The sequence below is a fragment of the Misgurnus anguillicaudatus genome, chromosome 12 (assembly GCF_027580225.2).
Source record: "Misgurnus anguillicaudatus chromosome 12, ASM2758022v2, whole genome shotgun sequence".
Lineage (NCBI taxonomy): Eukaryota > Metazoa > Chordata > Actinopteri > Cypriniformes > Cobitidae > Misgurnus > Misgurnus anguillicaudatus.
The window spans coordinates 8698018-8721205 of NC_073348.2; the positions used below are offsets into that span (position 1 = coordinate 8698018).

The 23188-nt window shown below is 37.5% G+C and overlaps 1 protein-coding gene across 9 annotated transcripts in view; it reads left to right on the forward strand.

The window, feature by feature from the left end:
- LOC129435184 (uncharacterized) overlaps positions 1-22121 on the forward strand; it is a 56666-nt gene extending 34545 nt beyond the window's left edge. For 8 of the 9 annotated variants that reach the window (XM_073873867.1, XM_073873869.1, XM_073873868.1 and 5 more), the window contains 7 exons: positions 496-561; positions 885-950; positions 3642-3750; positions 9164-9213; positions 9292-10165; positions 10277-10376; positions 21659-22121. In XM_073873867.1, the coding sequence (XP_073729968.1) occupies positions 496-561; positions 885-950; positions 3642-3750; positions 9164-9213; positions 9292-10165; positions 10277-10332 (1221 nt within the window). In that variant the 3' untranslated portion in view covers positions 10333-10376; positions 21659-22121. The remainder of the gene's footprint in view (positions 1-495; positions 562-884; positions 951-3641; positions 3751-9163; positions 9214-9291; positions 10166-10276; positions 10377-21658) is intronic. The other variant, XM_073873870.1, reaches the window with a different exon arrangement.
- Positions 22122-23188: the final 1067 nt, after the last annotated feature.

Here is a 23188-nt window from a genome sequence, read left to right on the forward strand (position 1 = left end):
ATTTGTGTCATTTACAGGACATTCACAAATTAAAGATAGAAAAGTGGCGAAATGTCTGTCTGCTTATGACGACACGCACCATGTATTAACAAATATTTTTTTATTTTAACTGATAATGTTAATCGGTCATAAATCCTTACCTTCGGTTAACGGTTAAACGGTCAATGTGAACATCCCTAATTCCTTAGGATCCAAACAGGTATAAATTTAGAAGCCACCAAACACTTCCATGGTTTCCCTATTTAAAGACTGTTACGTTAGTAGTTACACGAGTAAGTATGGTTGCACAAAATAAAATGTGGCCATTTTTTAAGGCAAATTTCATTACTATTTTTCCACTGTGTCTTTAGTAAATCCTGACAGTAGGTTTAAAACAGAAAGGGGTTTTGCGCTGATGCAAGCTGTTAATATATGTCTAGTCCTTTTTTCTTATTTTGCACCTTTATCTTCAGTAAATGTCTTACTGAGTTTTTATTTTCATTGTTGTTTTTACAGATGATTACAGATGTTGCCACAACTGAGACATTTACACCGTGTGTCCCTGAAGCAAGTTTACATCAGGTATTACATAGTTTTGTAAAATACAATAATGTAAATGCCAGCTAGTGTTTAATACCTAAATAAATCCTGTTGTGTGATTCATTTAAATACTCTCCTCCTATATATTTTGCAACTGAAACTCCAACATATGCAGTAAGGTCAACTGAAAAGATAACTGTCCACACATTTTCGTTACCTTTTTTCACTGTGTCTTGTAAATCCTGACATAACAGATTGCATTAGTGCAAAACTAAATATATGTCTGACTCTTTTTTTCTTATTTTGCACCTTTATCTTCAGTAAGTGTCTTACAGTAGTTTTTATTTTCATTGTTGTCTTTACAGATGATTACAGATGTTGCCACCACTGAGACATTTACACTGTGTGTGCCTGAAGCAAGTTCACGACAGGTATAACGTAATTTTGTAAGGGTGTTTTCAGACCTGTAGATCGATTGCTTTGTTCCAAAACTGGGGGTTAAATGGCTATAATGTTGCAATTTCATCTAGGTTCGATTTGCATTCACATGCCAGTATTTCCAAACAGACCAGACTTTGTGAATACAAGTAACGTGCAAGTAAACTCTTTTAATTGGCCAGAGTGCATCTTTTTATTTTCCATGATTCCACTCAAAGTTGTCCTCAGGATGGATAGACAGCAGCTTTACAAGATTATTGCGTGTTTTGTTGGTAACTGCAGTTATATTCAGGGGTGCACATAACTGGTGCGCATGCGCGATTAAAATAAAAATGTGCACTAGACACACTCTAAAAGGAGCTTATGCGTACCAACGTTGCTGGAATTTTGTTACATAGTTACGTAATTTACTGCAATATAATGTATTCCTTTGTGCATCTTTGGTAAGTTAAATTATTACAAACGTGTTTAAATGAATTTGTTAGCAGCGATACAACAATCACTGGCCTGATTGGCCAATTTAAATATTCAAGCTCAAAAAGATCTTAAGATCAAGCTGCTTAATAAGGTCTGAATACTTTACTTGCGTGTTGTTTGATAAGTTTTGTTTGCACGCACCTCTAAACATGAGCGCGATCCACACCTCAAGGCGCTTCAGACAGCACACTAGTACAAGCAAATAGCAAAGACTGCACACAAATGCCAACTGAGTTTGTTTTCTTGCACTTGAGCAGACATTTTAACACAATTATCTCAAAATCCTGTGATATAGTAGTACACAGACTTTTACGCATTAAATGAATATAAGCAATTTGAGGAAAAAAATGCGTGTGTAACAATATATTTGATGTGTGCACTTAAAGTGACAGTACACTCTAAAAATGCTGGGTTCTTGTTACCTAACCGTTTGTTCTGTCCAGTACTGACCCAGCCTTGGGTTAAAAACAATCCAGCATTAGAGAGTATAAACCTGATGCTTTTTTTAATGTTAATCAAACCACAAACAGAGAAAATCATAGTTTTCTTGTCTTGACTGAATAGTGTGTAATTTGGATTAATCCTTGTTAAAGTTACAAAAGTTAAAGACTATGCAGTATTATTTGATTACTTTGTTCAGTTTCTGTTCTTTACCTTAAAACTACCAGCCTGAAAACATGAACAGCACTGTATTTATTTGTGCTATTGGTATTTTTTTTATTTCTGACTATTTACTTGTTTTTAACAACATTTGAAATTTATGAGTTAGGCTAGTAGTTATTTATAAAGGTTATAGAAATTTATGAGTTAGGCTAGTAGTTATTTATAAAGGTTATATGGGTTAAAAACAATAACAAGGCATATTTTATTTTATATACGTCATCGTCTACCATGTTTAAACCAAAGAGATATGGCATAGAGAGTAGTCGGGAGATTAGTGATGATGACAGCATGTAGGATGTCGGTGCTATGAATAGTGTGAGTACCAAGCAAGTGAGTACAAAGTTATGTGCACCCCTGGTTATTACTTCATTATTGTGAGCAGGAATCAAAACGTACGCAGAACAACATTCTTGTCATGTACCTATTGCAGAGAAGAGCAATTAAGTCATTTTATAAGGAACAGTTGTGCTTTGGTTTTGAATGGCATTGACGTGCTCACCAGAGTTCATCACCAAAGAGCTATCAGGTATGTTTCTGGTTAAAAAAGCAACAAGAGCCTGTTTGTTGGTCTGTTGGATCAGTAGTATACTGAACCGCTACAGAGTTTGTTTGCAATCGGGCCGAGACCACCTCATTCAGGCGGTCTCAGAGCGGTTGTTTTGGTGCGGATCCAAGCTAGGGATGTTAAACGATGACCGTTTGACCGATGGTTGACCGTATCAACGTTAACCGGTCAAAGCTGTCGGTTGTCAGTTAAAAAAAGTGATCTCTAAATTAGGCTATTATACTATTTCTAAGCCAAGCAGCCATTTGTCCTCTGATTCGGCACCTCATTTGCGGGACTCATGTTCCGTGCTGTAGGGGATTTTAAAAAAGTGATGTGAGTTGGAAGGGCAGCGCCGGGGCTCTGTGTGTGTGTGAAGCAGAGTGGCAATTGTGAATTTTCAGGTGCCACTCGAAATGGCTGTTAGTTCAAATAGCGTAGCATATTTTAAACTAATAGGCCTATCGGTTAACCGTTTTCAACCGGCTAATGAGGCTCGGTGGTCGGTCAAGAAAATGTTTAGTTTTTGCCATCCCTAATCCGAGCTCAATTGCAGTGTTCACACATGCCAAAACGAACCGAAGCGAGGGAGAAAACGCCCCAGGTTCCGGAACAAAGGTTCAGGTCTGAAAACATCCCAAGATACATTAGTGTTTATAATGAGTTTATGAATGTATGTTCATTCTAGTTGATGTAGAGTCGAGCATTGTGTTCATCTGACAACACACTGCATTGTAAGGACAGAACGGTTTACCAGGACACTATTCGAAACACACTAGTAGCAACTGTTGCCGTCAATACAAAATAGCTTAATGTGTTTTTGAAAGTTAAATAGTTGCACAAATATTTCTTGCTATCTGGGAAGCAGTTAGTATAAATCTGCTGCATTGAAAATGCCTAGTAATTTTGATATAATGTTTCTTATTTGTAAATGCTTGTAAGAAATCTGTTGTTGCTAAATTAAATTCTATCCCATTTCTCTTTTTTTGCTTCTAAACAGTGTCACAAACATGACTTGGTTCATGCTACCGTGTCATGCCTGGACAAATGCAAAATATGCTTGGGATCAGGGCTGTCTGCTTTCAAGTGGATTGGTTTCAGTTGTAAAGGTCAGTGAGCTCATTTTTGAAGTGAGTTTTCAATTTACAGGGCTCCAGAATAACTTTTTTACTGTGGATTAAACAAATCACAGTTATATAAATTACACTGACAGTCCAAATGCGTCTTAAAGAGGTTTTGCTCAAATGTAAAATTATGTAATGTGAACTTGAGATTTTTGTACTGTTGGTAAACTGCTCAGCATACACTGCAAATGCAGCCGGTGTAAAGGCACAATGGCCATGTGCAGCAAACGCTCTCCTCACACACTGCTTACACTATGCCTACATGTTGCTCACATGTGTGGCGTGAAACCGACGTGACAGTGGCAAAAGTGTTTCCAGATCTTGTGGAACTGTGACGCTGGATGATGTCACGCTCTAACATATTCATGATGTGATCACATTGTATTTGATTTGCAACTTCAGACCTGTTTTGCTTCTACACTCTCAACATTCTGTATTTAAACAGCCCAAAAAGCTGATCTCAATTACATATTCTGATTTCAAATGTCAACATTGGCTTTCATACATCATGCACTCCGCCTTTAAGTTCTACGATACCAAAATTGGAGACCCCTTCCACATTTCTCACATTATAACAGTTTGTTCACTATAGCTAAGATAAAGTTAATAAAATATTATAAAAACTCCATTTAAAGGGGTCATATGACGTTGCTAAAGGAATGCTATTTTGTGTAATGCACTTTACATGGTTTTTGGTTAAACATATTATTTTCCACATACCGTACATTATTGTTGCACTTGTATGCCTTTCTGAAACGTGTCGATTTGTACAAAGCTCAACGTTCTGAAAAGTGTAGTGTGCTCAGATTGGCCTACTATCCAGTGCATTGTGATTGGCCAAATACCTCAAACATGTGACAGAAAAGTAGACTCGTTATGGAAGTAAACTGATGACTACAGTCCTTGCGTTCATTGTAGTCCAAGAAAAGAGATTTCAGTTGAAGACGATATCTCATCTCAACGTAAACTTTGGGGATTTATAACTTTGCAGATCATTAACATGTACTAACACACACTTACACACCAAAAGAAATTTAAAATCACGGCAAGGAAAATAGGGGCTCTTTATCTATTTGATATTTGACTGGGTTTGGTAAATCTTCTGTTAGACTTGCTTGCATTTAACAGCTGACAGCTATTCAACTTAATTCATTTGTAAGAACACAATTAGATAATACCAATTTGGATGAACCAGTTATCAAACAATGCTCATTTTGGTTCAGTCTGTGGTGTAAAAAGGTTGCATTAGCCACTAAAGAAAAACACTTACACAAAACTTGGCCAGGTCAAAGTTTCTGAGAAAAATTTGGGACCAAGAATTATTCAGTTTTATTGGTAGTCCACTGTCTGAAGAATTTTGGGTGTAATGTCATTAGGGCTGCAACTAACGACTATTTTAATAGTCGACTAGTCACCGACTATTGAAACGATTAGTCGACTAATCGAATAATAATTATTTTTTTCTAAAATGTAGCATGAGATTGCTTTAATTCTGTGGAAAATGATAGTAAACAAGAAAGAAGGGGGTAGTTCAATGAACAGTTTTTACATTTAATGAAAACAAGTTTTACATTTTTAATAATTGCAGCTACTATGATTTTACCAAAACGAAGTTATGTATTTCAGCAATTTAAATATATATTTATTAGGGCTGTCAATAAATTATTTTTATCTGTTCTAAATTTACCTAAATGTAACACTTTTCAAGTTTTTAATGCTCTAATCAGCATGGATTTGGTCAATATATATGCTATATGAAAATGTATGTCTACAACAGCCTGTTTACATTTTCAAAAATTAGTCATTTATATTTTAACATTCTCTATTAAAAAACTTCAAAACCATTGGAACAATTGTTGGAATCAGATAAAGCATGACATAACTACACCTGTTTACGCAGAGCAAAAACAATATCAATATATGTTACATATATGTTTTTCTTTTATTGTTTAATTTTGACATTGAGACAGACCGCAACCTGTTAGCCCTCATTCCATTTTCTGAACCCCCCCACAAAAACTGTCATAGCCAAACTAAAATAGATACAGTTTATGAAGTCTTTGCACTAAAAGCATAAGTTTGGTCTCATTTGAAAGCAGACACTTGGAAGTTTATTAAGAGGTGAACATTAGTTACTGTCATAATGAAAAAAGTTGTTATAGAGAGCTTAAATTATACTTTTTTATAAACTCCACCAAACATGTATGAAATATTGTTATGAAAATCTAAATGAAATTGGCCTTGGAGCAATCTAGAAATGCTCTGCAGTTAAAGGCACAGGTATGACCATGTTCTGTTTTAAATCTGAAGATGATACCTCTAAAACTCTGTATTTTATGAAATGTTTTTAGACCCATGTCATGTAAATTTATTTAGAGAAAACCACAAAAATGCTAAGCTAATGTTTGTTTATTTATATCTCACAACATCTTTTCAGTTTATTGTCCTATTGCTCCGTGTTTTAAACAGACTCATTAAATAAGCATCCGGATGAGTCATTAACAACTTTTAATCCGGGATATGGCTGTCTAAATGTTTATTTTATTATTATAAACAATATAATAATTGCTCATAATTTCTATTTAGTGTTTTATTTCCTCCTTTTGTCTCAATTCACTTTCTTTTTATTAAAGTCCTTTCTTACAAAAAGAAACTTACCTTAAAGAAGCTTTACCAGTCAAAATTATTCCTAGAAACACATATCTCATATCTCCAGACAGCAGATGTTTACAGAACAGCTAGTACGTTAGCTTAGCATACCATCAAAACACTACAAATAAAAGCATTTATAATAAAACTCACATTATAACATCAAAAGTCGAGTGCTTAAACAATCATGCGTGATCTGATGTGGCTTTGGATCATAAAATAAGACCGAAAATAAACAATTTTATGTTATTTATGCTGTTAGCTTAGCATAGCATTATAATATACAGTACTGTTATAAAAATAATAGACATAGCGTTAAAAATACAGACAAACCATATATAATCTTAATCGTGTTTATTGTCTCCATGGTTTTAAAACATCAAAACATCTTTATTTACATGTTATTATAAAAACAGCGATCGCTCGTTGCAGGTCACTGTTCAAGTTCACGTCTGACTGACAGCTGCTGCTGAGCTGACTGACACTGACGTCTTATTCTTTCTATGAAAGTTTATGAAAGAGTTTCAGACTTTAGCGCCCTCCGGCTTCACGTATGAATGAAACAAACTGAGTGTGAATGACTGCAGACCCGTCCCCGAGAGACTCCAGCTTGCTCATATCGACATGTTTGCAATAAAAATGGGTGAAATATTAGCCCCACTGCAGAAATTTGAAGTAAACATATAAAATTGAAGTAATATTTCTCCAAATATGCATACTTTGAATTAAAAGCCCCGATAGATGTTGTTTTATCAAATGCTTTCATGACGATCACGGAGGAGTATTTTTATCAATGAGTGCGGCTGAGGGTTATATTTCAAATTAAAGGTATGTACCGTTTTTCATTTTCATAACGCCTGACAAAAATGAAGAAATTACTGTTACTAGGATTCTCAGATTAAAATAAAGGTCAAAAACTAAATCTTAAATCAAAACACTTTTTAATGATGTATAGTTGTTTAATGTAAGTACATTTAAACTAACAGTAATTTAAATTATGTAAATAAATAGCTCTTCAGTACATCCACGATCTCGCGCAGGTTATCAGGTTTTAAGATCCTGTAGGCTAATGCAAGGGTTTAATATAACTTAACATAATTTAAGGAAAATATACTTTTCCATAACAGTTAACCAAACATTCACTTCAGATATAACAGATTATAGGTCATACCTGCGTGAATTGTTGTCAAAACAGATATTTTTAAAACTGTAATTTTGTGTAAGATGTCTATATATATCTGGGTCGGTCACTCACCGCATGTTTGTGTGCATGCGCTTCAGACGTCTGCGTCAGACATCGCTTTTGAGCCTTGTCACTCTTAATAACTCTTTTAACATCAATCAGGTCCCGAACTTTATCTCTCTTAATAATTATTTTAACATCAAGCAAGTCCTGCAGTCTATTTTCTATCATTTCTGAATGCTTTAAAAACGAAACTAAAAAGTGAAAGAAGACGCATCTTTGCTTTATATGGATTTGGGACAGTACACCTCTCAGGAAACGTGCAGATAAAGATAATTTTAGATGTTTAATGACCATTTAGAGCACTGGATTCGCTAGACGAGAGCTTAATGGTCTTATTTTTATGAAAAGCTCCGAACATCTAGACAGCGCCGGTTACTTGCTGCTTCCCAATTCATCCAGCTGTGGGTCAAACAGAAATTGCGTGTTGCGTTAATCGCGCATTAATAAAATTAGTGCCGTTAAAATGAATTTGCATTAACGCGTTTATTTTGACAGCCCTAATATTTATATATATATATAAATATATATATGCTGTATTTTTTAAGTTTTGAAGGTTTAAATCAAAACTGCAGTTGAATTGATATTAATTTGAATGCACAACCAAAAAACGAGATTTCTGAGGAAAAAAAACAGATTTATATATATATATATATATATATATATATATATATATATATATATATATATATATATATATATATATATATATATATACTCAGTGAGGGCATTCGCCTGTTGTGGGGTGCACGTCTGCTTCTTTTGCAGAAAGGCGTCCGTAGCTCTATTCTTCAGACTGCATGCATTTAATTTAAAATTTTGTCAGGCACAGTCGGGCATAACGTTAAATCCTTTATTTATTTATTTTAAAGCGAAAATACGCATATAAAATGTACAATGTACATCCAAAACAAACCGAGGCAAGTCAAACTCTGTTTCATTCAACTGTCCGACGTGCTTTCTCTTTAAATGTTCGTGCATGACCGAGGTGCTGCCGTGAAATGCAAAGACTGCTCTGAAAACCATGTAGGTAATCTTTTTATTCGCCGTATCCAGGCTAAAATGCTCCCAAACCTCAGATGTTTTGGTACGCGCAGCTGCTACGTTGGACGCTTCCATTTCTGTGTGTTCTCGCTGAGCAGAGAAGCTAATGCGCATGTGCGACTCTCGGCAGAGATTGTAATGAAGAGAGATGCCTCACTCGGTCAGAAAAAACATGTCTGGCGACAACGTCGACAATGATATTCATTGTCGACTATTTCTATTATCGATTTTTGTCGACAACGTCGACGAATCGTTGCAGCCCTAAATGTCATAGTTTATTTTATTTTGCTATCCTCAATTGACTAGTGTCCTGCATCCACTATTAAAAGAAATTGCAAAAATTATATCTGGTGTCTGAATAATTTAGTTTAGCTGTACATTTAATTGTTCTGGTACTGTAAATAAGCAAAGCGTGTTTTAGTGTAGATGTATAATGATTTAAATCAACTGCCTGTCTTGCAGTTTGTTCTGGTGTATGGCATAAGGATTGTCTCCAGCAGGCAGTGCCTGAGGTTTGTCAGATATACCCTAGTAATCTGTATATTAACAATTGAAATGGTACTTACATTAAGTATGTTTTATATTTTTAGGATAAACATAATTTCAGCTCAGAGGATAATCAATCAGATGAGGACATGCATGAAGATGACATGCATAAAGATGATGATTATGTACCTGACACTGACTCGGAATCTGATTCGGATAGTCCTGTGGTTGGCTCTAGTGTGTGTGCCTTTACCCAGGATGTGCAACTTCTTCACACTCACCTGGAAAAGACTTCAGAGTCTGCTTTTGACAAATTAAAGAAAACAGCATCTCCCCAAAGTTATGCTGACCTTGCAAAATCCACTCTTGCTCGGATTATAATTTTTAATCGAAGGCGTGCTGGGGAGGTGTCCAAAATGCGCTTGAAAAACTTCATTGAAAGAGACAAAAGCCCCCTCCATGCTGATGTATCCTTGGGATTAACCAAGTTTGAAAAGAAGCTCTGTGAGCACTTTAGCAGGGTGGAAATCAGGGGCAAACGTGGACGAGAAGTTGCAGTCCTCCTAACACCATACATGGTGGAATCCCTGAATCTCTTGGTCAGCAAAAGAATGGAATGTGGTGTGCCTGATACCAATATCTTTCTCTTTGCTAGACCACAATGTTCAACTTACTACAGCGGTCAAGTCTGCTTGAGACTTCATGCAGAAAAGTGTGGAGCAAAAAAAACTGAATATTTGCGCTCAACTCAGCTCAGGAAGCATGTTGCAACCCTTTCCCAAATTTTAAGCCTCAAAGAGAATGAGTTGGACCAGGTGGCTGACTTTCTAGGACACGATATACGTGTCCACCGTGAACACTACAGACTGCCTGAGGCGACAATTCGGCTTGCAAAAATCTCCAAGATGCTAATAGCAATGGACAAAGGTTGTCTTGGAAACATCCAGGGAAAGTCACTTGATGAGATTCAAATTGAAGGTATTTTGTCTATTTAGTGCAAAATGTGCTTGTGCTCTGTGTTCTTCCAATTCCAGTCTCAAAATGTCCATATAAAAAAACTGCACTTAAATAAGCATGTTATGGTTTCAGATCAAATCCAGTTGACTGATACTGAAGATGATGCAGGAGACGAACCAGAGAAGTGACAGAGAAGTATCAACATCACCACAAGAGGCCTGCCAGAATGAAGGTAATGTATTGGGTTTTCTTTATAGCCCTTAAATAAGGTAGCTGTGTTTGGACTACCTGTCCAAGTTTGATTTCTCTGGAACTAGGCATAAGTGTTGGGCGATATGCCCTATTTTCAGATCGTCAGCCTGTGAGATCGGCGATAAACGATATTATCGGGGGGCGGGGCAGTAGTTTACTCATCTTTTATTTGTTAATTTTTTACTCATTATAACAAGTCACTTGATGGGTGGACAAAAAAACAAGAGCAACACCGTCATGACCGCAACCTTCTTAAACCTGCAGCCATTAATGCGAGCGCGTCATTAAAACCCTATCATGATTACTTAATAACTGTAAAAACATGCATCTGCGCACGCACACACACGTACGCGCACATAAACAATTCAATGCATTGGTTTAGTGCTGTTGCAGAAGACTACACGTGTCAAGCAGTGGTGCTCTCATGAGGTGCCTTTTTAAACGCATCGGTCCAACGGAACGCTATCATATTTTAAACACAATCATATATTAAACACGAGGGACGTGTTTCTACAACTCCTTGAAATGCATATCATAAACAGGATTAATAACTAATGATCTGACTTCAGACAGAGCGCAGCTCTCTGCAAGTACGCGAGAGTGAGAGAGAGGCGCTAATATGCAGCGGGTCATATTTTAAACAAAAAGTAAAGTTTGCATCAGCTCGCATGAAACGCATTAAACTGAACAAATACATAAGGATTACTACTTTAGTTTATGTTTAGACTTCGGACAGACGCGGGAGCGCGTGCACGTGAGACAGAGAGAAGCGCAGCTGCTCATGACGCGGCGCGCTGGATTTTAGTGGTAGAAGGAGACCAAGACGCGCGCATTAATGCAGGTACGTGCAAGAAGGAATTCTCTCTTTACAAGCTCTCCACGTAAAGTGAAGCCAAACCCTCATGTGAGGAAAAGCATGCATTGTGGGTGTTAATATAAAAATATGATGATAATAATAATAATAATAATAACCATTCCCCAACTATCGTCGTGACTATCGCCATGAAAGCCTGCCATTGGCGATATATCTGAAGATCGTCGATACACGATACTATCGTCTATCGGCACAACCCTACTAGGCATGGTTGGAAAGAGTATGAAAGCAATTCTGGCTTGGGTCCACACTCATTCAAGAAGTACAGTAACTTGTGTTGTGGCTTGTTTCTGTAGGGTTGAGGCAATTTTCTTGTGACTTTGAAAAGTAGGGTATCTGATTTTAAAAAATGCTACCTTTAGCCTACTAGCACTGAAATCACAATCCCACCTTACATTCAAATTGCCATCCAATGCCACACCTTCAAAACACATGAACACGGATAGACCAGAAGCCCATTCATGTCTCATTCTCCAGTGAGAAAACTTTGCACTACAAAGTGAATAACATTACCAAAATAAACAACACATTCAACTGTTTTAAATCTGAATTAGATGAAGTACATTTCCGGTTGCAAGAACATAGTAGTTTGCTTTAATTTAAAAAACATAAATGTTGTTACGCTAATTTATAAAGAAACACACATAATGCTGGGACTTTTTTTTCCTTTCCGCGGTCAGTAATCATCAAATTCCCGCGGTTTATTGGCAAGACGACGAGTTAAATATTGTGCATGATTTATTTATCTTCAATACAAAACATGTGCAAATTACTTAAGGAACATGTAAAGTGAATATTGTTTCCTTTAACATTTCTTCAATTTCAACATTTAACAACTTAGACAATTGATATTATCAGTTAAAAGAAATTTTTTAAGGCATTGTGCGTGTCCACACGTCCCTACAGACATTATGCCACTTTTCTATCCTTAATTTGTGAATGGCCTGTAAATTATGCAAATTATTGCTGCCCTTACGGTCTGGTAAAGTAACCATTTGTATGAGAAATCATTTGTACTGCATGCGTGTCCTTGCTTGAGTATAGCTTGGAAGCTGCATGGAGACGCGTGTGTGTGCGCGCAAGATGACGTGGTCCGTCTTTGTCACTTGCGCGTCCGGGCAGACCGCCACTGTCTCGCGTGCTCTGGCAGATCGCTTCTGTCCTAGACCCTTACCATAAAAAACGTTTTTTTTCCACAAACAGAGAAAGAAGACCCAAAAGCAAAACTTTTTGAAATGTGTCCTGTTTTAGAAATGGCCACTGTAGTAGGCTAGATAAAAAAAGAGACAATCTAACCTCTTTGGATATTAATCCTCTGGACTGATCGCGTGCTCTTTGTTGCATGAAAATTGGTTAATGTAAGAATCCTGATTCTATTGTTGATCTGTTGCGGCTGTTTGCACGTTCGAATGAAATAAAATGTTTGTATTGCTTTTACCGAGTCAGACAACCGCCAACTGTATTTCTACTCAAGGACAATTTAATATTTAAATCATATCAGTTAACTGTTAGGGGCGGTTTCCCGGACAGGGATTAGCTTAATCCAGGACTAGGCCTTAGTTTAATATGGAAATATAACTAGTTTTAACAAACATGCCTTACTAAAAACATTACCTGTGTGCATTTTTTGGCAAAACAAAGGGCCCTGTTGTATTTTAAGATATGTAAGTGCAAGTTGTTTTCAGTTTGAACAGTTCTTAAAAATGTTTTAGTCTAGGACTAGTCTAATCCCTGTCCGGGAAACCGCCCCATAATGTTCAGTGAACAAGCTGAGCGTATAACAATCCCACATATACACAAGTGCAGGCCAATGTTTTACTTTTTTCTTTTTTTCTTTTTTGCAGTCACAACAGTGAGGAGCTTAGACCCGCGGCATGTGACTGCGGTATGGCAGTAATCCGTCTACCGCCCCAGGCCTAAACACAAACTACATAAGCAACACAATGATCCATCAAAGTAGAATATCTGAATCGTCATCAGCTGCTTTCAGATGGAGCGGCATTTACTACACAGAGCCGTAGTTCACTGACAAGCTGGGCCATATCAAATTAATTATCGCAGGTGATACGTCCTCGATAATTAATGTGATATGGCCCAGCTTGTCAGTGAACTACGGCTCTGTGTATTAAATGTTGCTCCATATGAAAGCAGCTGATGGCGATTTACTACTAATTAGGGATGGAACGGTATGAAAATTCCACGATTATAGTGACCAAAGTTATCATGGTTATCAATATTATTACAGTTTTCTTAAAATTAGATGAAAAGGTTCAAAAAGAACTGATACACACACTGAAAACATGTGAACAAGTTTTATTTTTGAAAATTAGCAAACAACAAATACAACTAGCAGCTATAGGCACTTTTGCATAAACAAAAGCATAAACATTAAATCAGGGGTGTCCAGACTTTTTTGTGTGGCGATCTACTTTTAAAATGATAAAGCCGACAAGACTTACCTGCTAAAAACAGTTAATTTTTTAATGGCACTTTAAATGTGTTAGGACTATACTGCATATATCTCTACGTTGAATTCAGGGCTGTCCCCATTACGCCATTTGTTTTTGAGGAGTTTAAAAAAAATCCTTGAGTCCATGTCGAGTACTCTTTAAAATAGCGGAGATGCGGTTTTGATGAAACAAACTAGAAAATGACAACAGTATCAGAAGCATCTCTCGCTCTCGTTCGGTCACGCGTGCACATACACCGTGCGTGTGGATCAGCTCCTGCATGAAGGCAAGAATGTGCATCCAAATTTCGGAAGTTAGATGACTCGGCTGCAGCGGGCAGGCATAAGATTTATAAAAACACACTTGAGAAGAAATGCGCAACAACTCAAAAAGACTTGTTTCTAAGACCATAATGCCAATTTTGCTCTTTGTTTTCCAAAGCTTGTTATTACAGTTATTAAAGGTATTGCAGAGGATTTTCTTTTTCTGGGTGGATCATCAAGACTATTGGTTCTCCTACAGGGAGTGCAGAATTATTGGGCAAGTTGTATTTTTGAGGATTAATTTTATTACTGAACAACAACCATGTTTTCAATGAACCCAAAAAACTCATTAATATCAAAGCTGAATATTTTTGGAAGTAGTTTTTAGTTTTAGCTATTTTAGGGGGATATCTGTGTGTGCAGGTGACTATTACTGTGCATAATTATTAGGCAACTTAACAAAAAACAAATATATACCCATTTCAATTGTTTATTTTTGGCAGTGAAACCAATATAACATCTCAACATTCACAAATATACATTTCTGACATTCAAAAACCAAACAAAAACAAATTAGTGACCAATATAGCCCCTTTCTTTGCAAGGACACTCAAAAGCCTGCCATCCATGGATTCTGTCAGTGTTTTGATCTGTTCACCATCAACATTGCGTGCAGCAGAAACCACAGCCTCCCAGACACTGTTCAGAGAGGTGTACTGTTTTCCCTCCATGTAAATCTCACATTTGATGATGGACCACAGGTTCTCAATGGGGTTCAGATCAAGTGAACAAGGAGGCCATATCATTGGATTTTTTTCTTTTATACCCTTTCTTGCCAGCCACGCTGTGGAGTACTTGGACGCGTGTGATGGAGCATTGTCCTGCATGAAAATCATGTTTTTCTTGAAGGATGCAGACTTCTTCCTGTACCACTGCTTGAAAAAGGTGTCTTCCAGAAACTGTCAGTAGGACTGGGAGTTGAGCTTGACTCCATCCTCAACCCGAAAAGGCCCCACAAGCTCATCTTTGATGATACCAGCCCAAACCAGTACTCCACCTCCACCTTGCTGGCTTCTGAGTCAGACTGGAGCTCTCTGCCCTTTACCAGCCCATCCATCTGGCCCATCAAGACTCACTCTCATTTCATCAGTCCATAAAACCTTAGAAAAATCAGTCTTGAGATATTTCTTGGCCCAGTCTTGATGTTTCAGCTTGTGTGTCTTGTTCAGTGGTGGTCGACTTTCTGCCTTTCTTACCTTGGCCATGTCTCTGAGTATTGCACACCTTGTGCTTTTGGGCACTCCAGTGATGTTGCAGCTCTGAAATATGGCCAAACTGGTGGCAAGTGGCATCTTGGCAGCTGCACGCTTGACTTTTCTCAGTTCACGGCAGTTATTTTGCGCCTTGGTTTTTCCACACGCTTCTTGCGACCCTGTTGACTATTTTGAATGAAACGCTTGATTGTTTGATGATCACGCTTCAGAAGCTTTGCAGTTTTAAGACTGCTGCATCCCTCTGCAAGATATCTCACTATTTTTGACTTTTCTGAGCCTGTCAAGTCCTCCTTTTGACCCATTTTGCCAATGGAAAGGAAGTTGCCTAATAATTATGCACACCTGATATAGGGTGTTGATGTCATTAGACCACACCCCTTCTCATTACAGAGATGCACATCACCTAATATGCTTAATTGGTAGTAGGCTTTCCGGCCTATACAGCTTGGAGTAAGACAACACGCATAAAGAGGATGATGTGGTCAAAATACTCATTTGCCTAATAATTCTGCACTCCCTGTAGTTGTCAATCAGGAGTGTTGTGCATATGCATTTTTTTTAAAAGTTGAGAAGGCGGTTCTTTTCTAAAATTCGAAAAAATCCTCCGCTAGACATTTAACTTGTGTGCGATCTACCGACATTGCCTTTGTGATCGACTGGACTGCCTTCGCCACGCCTTCTCGTGCAAAAAACAATGTTGCATGCACGCGTCTGCGTCAAGCTGATTCTGGCTGGACAGAATTTACCGCAAGTTTTCAAAATCACGGTAATTACAACCGTGTTTGATGATAATTACATTTTAAATGATAATACTAACAGTCAGGACATTTTATCATGGTTAATCGTGAAACTGGTAATCGTCCCATCCGTACTACTAATAAAGGAAACGGCTTTACTGATGAAACACGCATGAGAATCCCCGATATATATCGCCCAGCCCTAATTGGTAACTATAATGTTTACTTTGTTGTTCTTTCAGTTTACTCGCCACTTAGTTTGTTTTATCCACTTATTTTGCAATACATTAAATGCATACACTTAAACATCATTTAGACAGTGTTTCCTACTGGTTTTTGAGGATTTTTGTGGGTCTGATATTACTCCCTAATTAGTATATTTGTGGTGTTATTACTTCATGTTTGCCTTTAGTCTATTGTTGGCACTTGAAATATGTTTTGCTTCTCTCTAATCTGTCACATTATATTGTATTTTAACACAGCTGAATGCTTTTTTCATATTATTTGTTTTGTTGTCAGACATAAAATTACTGTAAAATTGAGACTAAACACAACACAACCCAATAATACTTCGCTTACGGACTTGAATCCCTTCCAGATTTTCACAAGAAATGGCGTCCTCTTCATGGGTGCATAAATGCCAATTAGAAAATGCACAAAATCACTCCAGGACCGAAGTTACCTACCTCTGCACTAAGCTAATGTCAGCAGTCTTCCTATGCAATGCAACAGTGTGACGGTTTCAAGAAACTAAAACGCCACCTGTGGAGAAAAATGTCTTAAGTGGTCGACTAATATAGTCAGGGTTCCCACGCGTCCTTGAAATCCTTGAAAGTTTGTGAATCTGGAGGGTTCCAAGGCCCTGGGAAATTTTTGAAAATATACATACATAGATACAGGTCATTGAAAGTGCTTGAATCTATTTTATGCAATAAGTTTTCTAGAAAAAAATCCATATTATTCCCTGTGTAGTGTAGGATAATAACATAAAATTTCTAGCCTTTTAATGTTAGCTTTAAATGCTTATATCTTCTGTATGCGAATGTTGATTCATACCAAAATGCTTTTTTCATACTTGTGTTTGACACATGAAATGTCAAATGTCAAACAACAACCTCGTGTTACGTGTTGTGCCCTGAGAAGGGAACGAGACGCTGCGTCTCTCTTGCCATACTTTCTGCGTCCCTGTAACACCGTCTTTGGCAATATTTCAAATAGCGATATACTTCCTGGCTCCCGCGTCACCCTGTCTTTGTCGTTAAGCCTTACCATTGGTTGAATTTGATATACACATTCAGACACACTTACCCTCTAGAGGCGTCCTCAAAGTGTCACCGCAGTGACGCAGCGCGAGCTCCCTCAAAAGAAAAACTGTAACAATGTATCTTAAAAGGTAACACAATGTAATCTTGCTCTCATTGGAAATGTGTCCCCACATTTAATCCTTGAATTTGAGGGTATTGGACCTGGAAAGTCCTTGAAAGGTCCTTGAATTTGAAGTTAACTAAGGTGTGGGAACCCTGTATATTGCAGAGGCCAATAAATCTTTTTGTTTGGCCGATAGATTTGCCGGTTTGGTCACGTTAGCACATTAGCACAGCCCCACAGACAAATTGACACACGACACCAAAGCACCGAGCAACCCAAGAGCAAACCGCTTCAAATGCTTTGAAATCACTCCCGTTACACGCCGACTGGCTCACGCATGCCACACAAAGTCAAACACAGTCAGCGTCTGATAGACATTGAGAGAACTAATCATCATTCCTATTTAACGTGACGTTGTGTTGTGTGTAAAACTCAGAGTCCGGCATGTGGCAAAGTCTCACTCAAACAGTTCTGTGAGGTGTCACGTCTGCAGCCCAGCAGTAACTGCAACTGGTTGACGACAAACTGTAACACATTTACCTCACAAACAGTGACAAATCCCACGACCAGCTCTTCCTCCGATATGTGCATTGCTGTCAGTAACTTATAAGACGCTGTTTCCCACCACACTCAATAACTAGTGTCACTCAATGACCACCGTGAAAGCAGTGTCGTGTGTGTGTGTGCAAATATATAACTTGTATATAATGTACACACCAAACACGGGGGCGTCGCGTTACTCGCTCTAGATTACTGGTGGGATTTAACTTCGTGTCATGCAAAATTTCCGCTTGAGTTGAATATTTTCAATTGCAATTGCGCCACCCAATTCGCATCGCTGTGTGCGAGGATGCGGCTTTGCATTGGCTTTGTATGTAATCTACTCACCCAAATCGTTGAACTCGCGTATGGTGTGTATGCCCCATTAGGCTGTGCATTTTGTTGTGTTTTTGTAATGTTTTTACAAAGACAAAACTGAAAAAGAGACAAAAATCTTTTGGGGTCTAGTCATATATTTTTAACTTTAAGAAAGTGAAACAACCTATCAAAAGAAGCTCCAGATTTTATTGGGGTAGGGACGTGTTTGGGTGATTTCAAATCTCAACATTGGCTTTCAAACATTGTGCACTCCGCCTTTAAATAATGGTTGTATGTTGTATTTTTCTCATTTCCTTTGGTGTGTAAGTGTGTATTAGTACATGTTAACGATATGCAAAAGGTACAAACCCCAAAGTAAACGAAGACACGAGTTATCGTCTTCAACGTAAATCTCTTTTCTTGGACCACAACAAACACACAGCTTGTAGGCAACAGTTTACTTCCTGGGATTGGTGATGTAGTAAAGATCGACATTATCATAATTTCTCTCATTTTGACTCACAGCCTGTAAGTTAACTTCTGTTAGCACTGCATTGTGACCTAATCTTTCAAACATGGTAAGGAGCGTCACATTTCCAGCTGACGTCAGAGGTATTCAGAGTCAGGCCAATCACAATGTACAGATTAGCTGGCCAATCAAGGTACACAGAGCTTTTCAAATCGATGAGTTTCAGGAAGAGCGTGAAAAAGCTACAAAAGTTTACAGTATGTGGAAAATAATGTGCTTTTTAACCATAAACCATGCAAACACATTGTATAATACCAAATACACAAAATAAAGTTTCTTAACAATGAAATGGATGCTCTTTAAGATGCGTTTCGTCGAACTGATCACAAGTGGACATTGCTAAAGGCAGTTGTAAACTGTGTTCAAAACGTTATGAGCTCGTCCACTTTCAACCACATTCAGAGCAGGGTTTCCAGCAGCCCATTTCAGTTCAGGCAGCCCGCCTCAGCTTAAAAATCCCACCGCCTTAACTAGGTCGTCAAAAAAAAAAAATCCGCTGCACAAAAGGCCGTGAGGTGCATCTCGGAGAATAGCGCAGACGCGCTTCACACCGCGAGCGGGGCCGCGCGCCACACGGCCGAAATGAGAAAGACGCGGTCTGGATCATCACTGTCTGCAGGATAACTAGCCAGTTGATAAAACATTTTGGAGAATAGCGTGGACGCGCTTTACACTACGAGCGTGCACGTGCGCCACACGGCCGATATGAGTTAAAGACGTGGATGGCCAGTTGATAAAACGCGAGTCCGTGAGAACTGTAAGTGGATTTATGTTTTGGGTTTATTTAAGCCTGTTATTGTATTCGTCTATAGTTCTTGCAAATTTAATGCAAGTTAGCTGGTGATTTTTGTTTGAGCAACCTGCTATCTAGGTTGCACGTGCCTGTTGATTCAATATTGTTGAGCGCTCTTGCTCACTTTATTTATGTGCATTATTTACATGTTATTATTTACATGTTACCGTAGTTATACTCTTTATGTAGTCTGTGAAAAAGACATCTCTAGAATAAATAAATGTAGAATTAAAATAAATGTAGTTGGACAACGGGCCCTACAGTTACGAGTTGATGAGTGTGCATCTGTTACAGCATGAGATGCAGAGCGCGAGTCACGTGACTGGCCCGCATATCAAGACGCGATGACTGACAGTGGTGAGACCACGGACTCTATGGCTGTTTTAACTTCTTGTATTTCCATCTTACAAAACCGCCTTTTCCGACAGTTGTTGATTGATATGTCGGCTCAATGATGACTTGCTTATCCACAATGACATTAGATGTTTTAATAAAGGAAACGCATTGAAACGATTAGTAACAGTTAATCACCCATCACGCCCTACACCTGCACCACTGAACGCGTATCTACTGACAAACATACACCTGATTTTACTGCTCTAGCGAAATCTAAAAGTATAATTTCTCTAATTAGAAGCTAGACTAATGTTTGCCAATTATTAAGATGGCTGTTGTAGTTTAAATAGGGGTAGTGAAATTATTAGCTTTGACAAAAACAGCATAAAACAATGTTATGTTACATATTGTAAACTTTTTTGTTATGTGTACTAAAGTGAGTAAATAAGTTAAATTCTCAATGAGTGTGATATGGCTCTTATTTACCCCTTTAAATGTAAATTAAAGCTTTCTCGGGCATCTTACAGTGCACTTATGTTGTTATGCAGTTTTAAAATACAACTTATGAACATGTCTGGATGTAGAAAAAGCGTACTTGGACATCTTACAATGCACGAATTTTGTTGTATGCAGTTTGAAAATACATGTTTGTAGAAAAAGCCTATTGTACAATGCACTGATTTTGTTGTTATGCAGTTTAAATATAGGAAAATGTAGTCATAATCACTGATATATCTTCGGCCCCTTATTTGAGATGCTTTTCATGAACTGGCCCCATGACAAACTAACTGAATAGCCCTGCTCTAGTGAGAGCGTTCAGCATTGTACAAGACGAGCTTTACCAAAACACGCTTTACCAAAACAGCAAGATGGCAAACAGCAGCTGCACTCCGTTCAAACCTGCACCAAAAGCTAAAATTAAAATATAGGCTACTCGGGTACTTAATTACTTGTGTATCTACTTATTATTGAATCGATATTGAAGCAAACAAATCAATATCGAATTGAATCGAAGCCTCAAGAATCAGAATAGAATCAAATTGTGAAATTCCTAACAATACCCAGCCCTACTGTGCAGCATGTTTACTTACAACACAAGCAGTGGACTCTGACATAATATTAGTTTGTGTCAATATAAACTCGTCATTACTCCCACTCATGTTTAAATGGCAGCAGAGAAACTCGCCCATAGCCTCCACAGACCATCCCCTCAGAGTAATCTGGACAGAAGCGGTGGAAAGTGGGGAAAAAAAAGAGACAGATTTAAATACCAGGTGTAAAGAGAATGTGTGTCTCTCAAATTAATACAAAGTGTAAACCGCTCCTAAGACACTTTATTATGAGCTGCACGTGTGTAAATAACCACAGTGCTTTACATAACTCTGAAACCAGTAACGCATCCCTCTACTTCAGTGTTTTTTTTAACTTTTTAAAGAGCGACCCTAAAATAAAAAAGAATTACGCGACCCATAAATCTCACTCACTCACTCACTTTTTGTAGCTCACAAACGTTTATGTGCAGGTAATTATTTTAGTAACCACTTCTCTACTTGATAATCCTTCGTTGTCACTTAACGTTGGACTTCATTAAACTTTCAGATTTGTCTCTTTTGAGGGAAGAACATAAAATGATAAATTTAATAATCAATGTTGGTTTCATAAAATGTCATGGGCATAAACGATTTGTCAAAAATTTGACAATTCTTGTAACTACTACTGAGCATTTCTGTCAATTTTTTTTTACAGTATTAAACATTTTGCAATGCTGCTTTCTTTTTAGTAATTGGAAGTGTTGAACATCGTGGGACTGCTGATAAGAAGAAAAGAATGTGGTCTAAAGCTGAAGTTGCTGCCGTGATGAGACATTTTAAAGTCCACATAGCAAAAGGAAATTTGGCCACAAAATCTGAGTGTCTTTAGTGCAAATCTGCTGAAGAGCCTGTGCTACAAAACTGGTCAGTACAAAACATACAATACTTTGTGATAAACAGAGGTATAACTGCCAAAAGGAGAAGTCGGTATGAAAGTGCTGTTAGCACCTAATCACCAAGCCTTCAGTGTTCATGAAATGTAGTTCTATACATTTTGAATTGGTGTTAGTTTCTTTTCAGCCTACTTTTTTATCAAGAATGTTGGAGTTTATTATGACGATTTTACAACTGTTGTTGTAAAGATTTTTGAAGATTGTTTAGCCGTTAACTGGTTTTTATAATGTTGCAAGTAAATGTTGCCCCTTGCTGTTATCTGGTTTATATACACTTTTTAAGTGACTGGTTTCAAATGAGATAATAGTTATGAAATTAAGAAAATAGTTTTTAACTGATTGACTACCTTATTGGATATTTTTGATTGTCTTGTCTGCAGTGAAGTGTTCATGTCTGACATACTTGAACTAGTAGGGCTGGGCGATATATCGGATGAGATTGTTATGCACATCTCATCAGTAAAGTCGGTTCCGTGATTAGTAGTAAATCGCAATCACCTGCTTTCAGATGGAGCCCCATTTACTGCACAGAGCCTTGATTCATTGACAAACTCTGCAATGTTGCATTCATTATTGTGGACGAATCCCCTGCGATATTGCTTAGCTTGTCAGTGAACTACGGCTCTGTGTAGTAAATGGGGCTCCATCTGAAAGCAGGTGATTATGATTTACTACTAATCACGGAACCGACTTAACTGATGAGATGCGCATAACAATCTCATCCCTACTATAGTAATTGATTAAAGTATCTGTATTGCTTGCAATATAAAAATGTATTGATGTTCAATATGACTGTTTAACGCTGCTGTTATACATTTTAAAATAACAAAGTTAAACACTTGTGACTATATTTAGTCAACTGTTGTTGTCATCTTTGACTGAGCTGTTTGCCTTTTTAATAAAAGCGAGGTATTGTTACTTTATTACCAAAGATTGTGTTTCATTGCAAGTTTTCAATACCTAGTATAGTAAATTTTTAAATAAGATGAGGAGTCCGTTACATGCTTCTAACACTAGTCTTAATCCAATTAATAACTTATACTACTACTACTGTATAGGGTTGGGTATCATTTAAATTGTATCGGTTCAGATAAGTATTACAATTCTGCTTATTTATTCAGATTCTTTTTAATTCCCTTTTGATTTACAGTTTTCAGGTGTTAAGACTAATCTTGCCAATTATTTGTCATTTCTAAAGAATACCAAAATGTTGTCTTGGGAAAGTCTGCATATTTATTAGACTTCAAAATGTTGCATTGGTGTGTGTTATCAGAACAGACTTTGGCTGCGAAGAGCATCAAATTGTGTACTCCTCTAAATCAATAT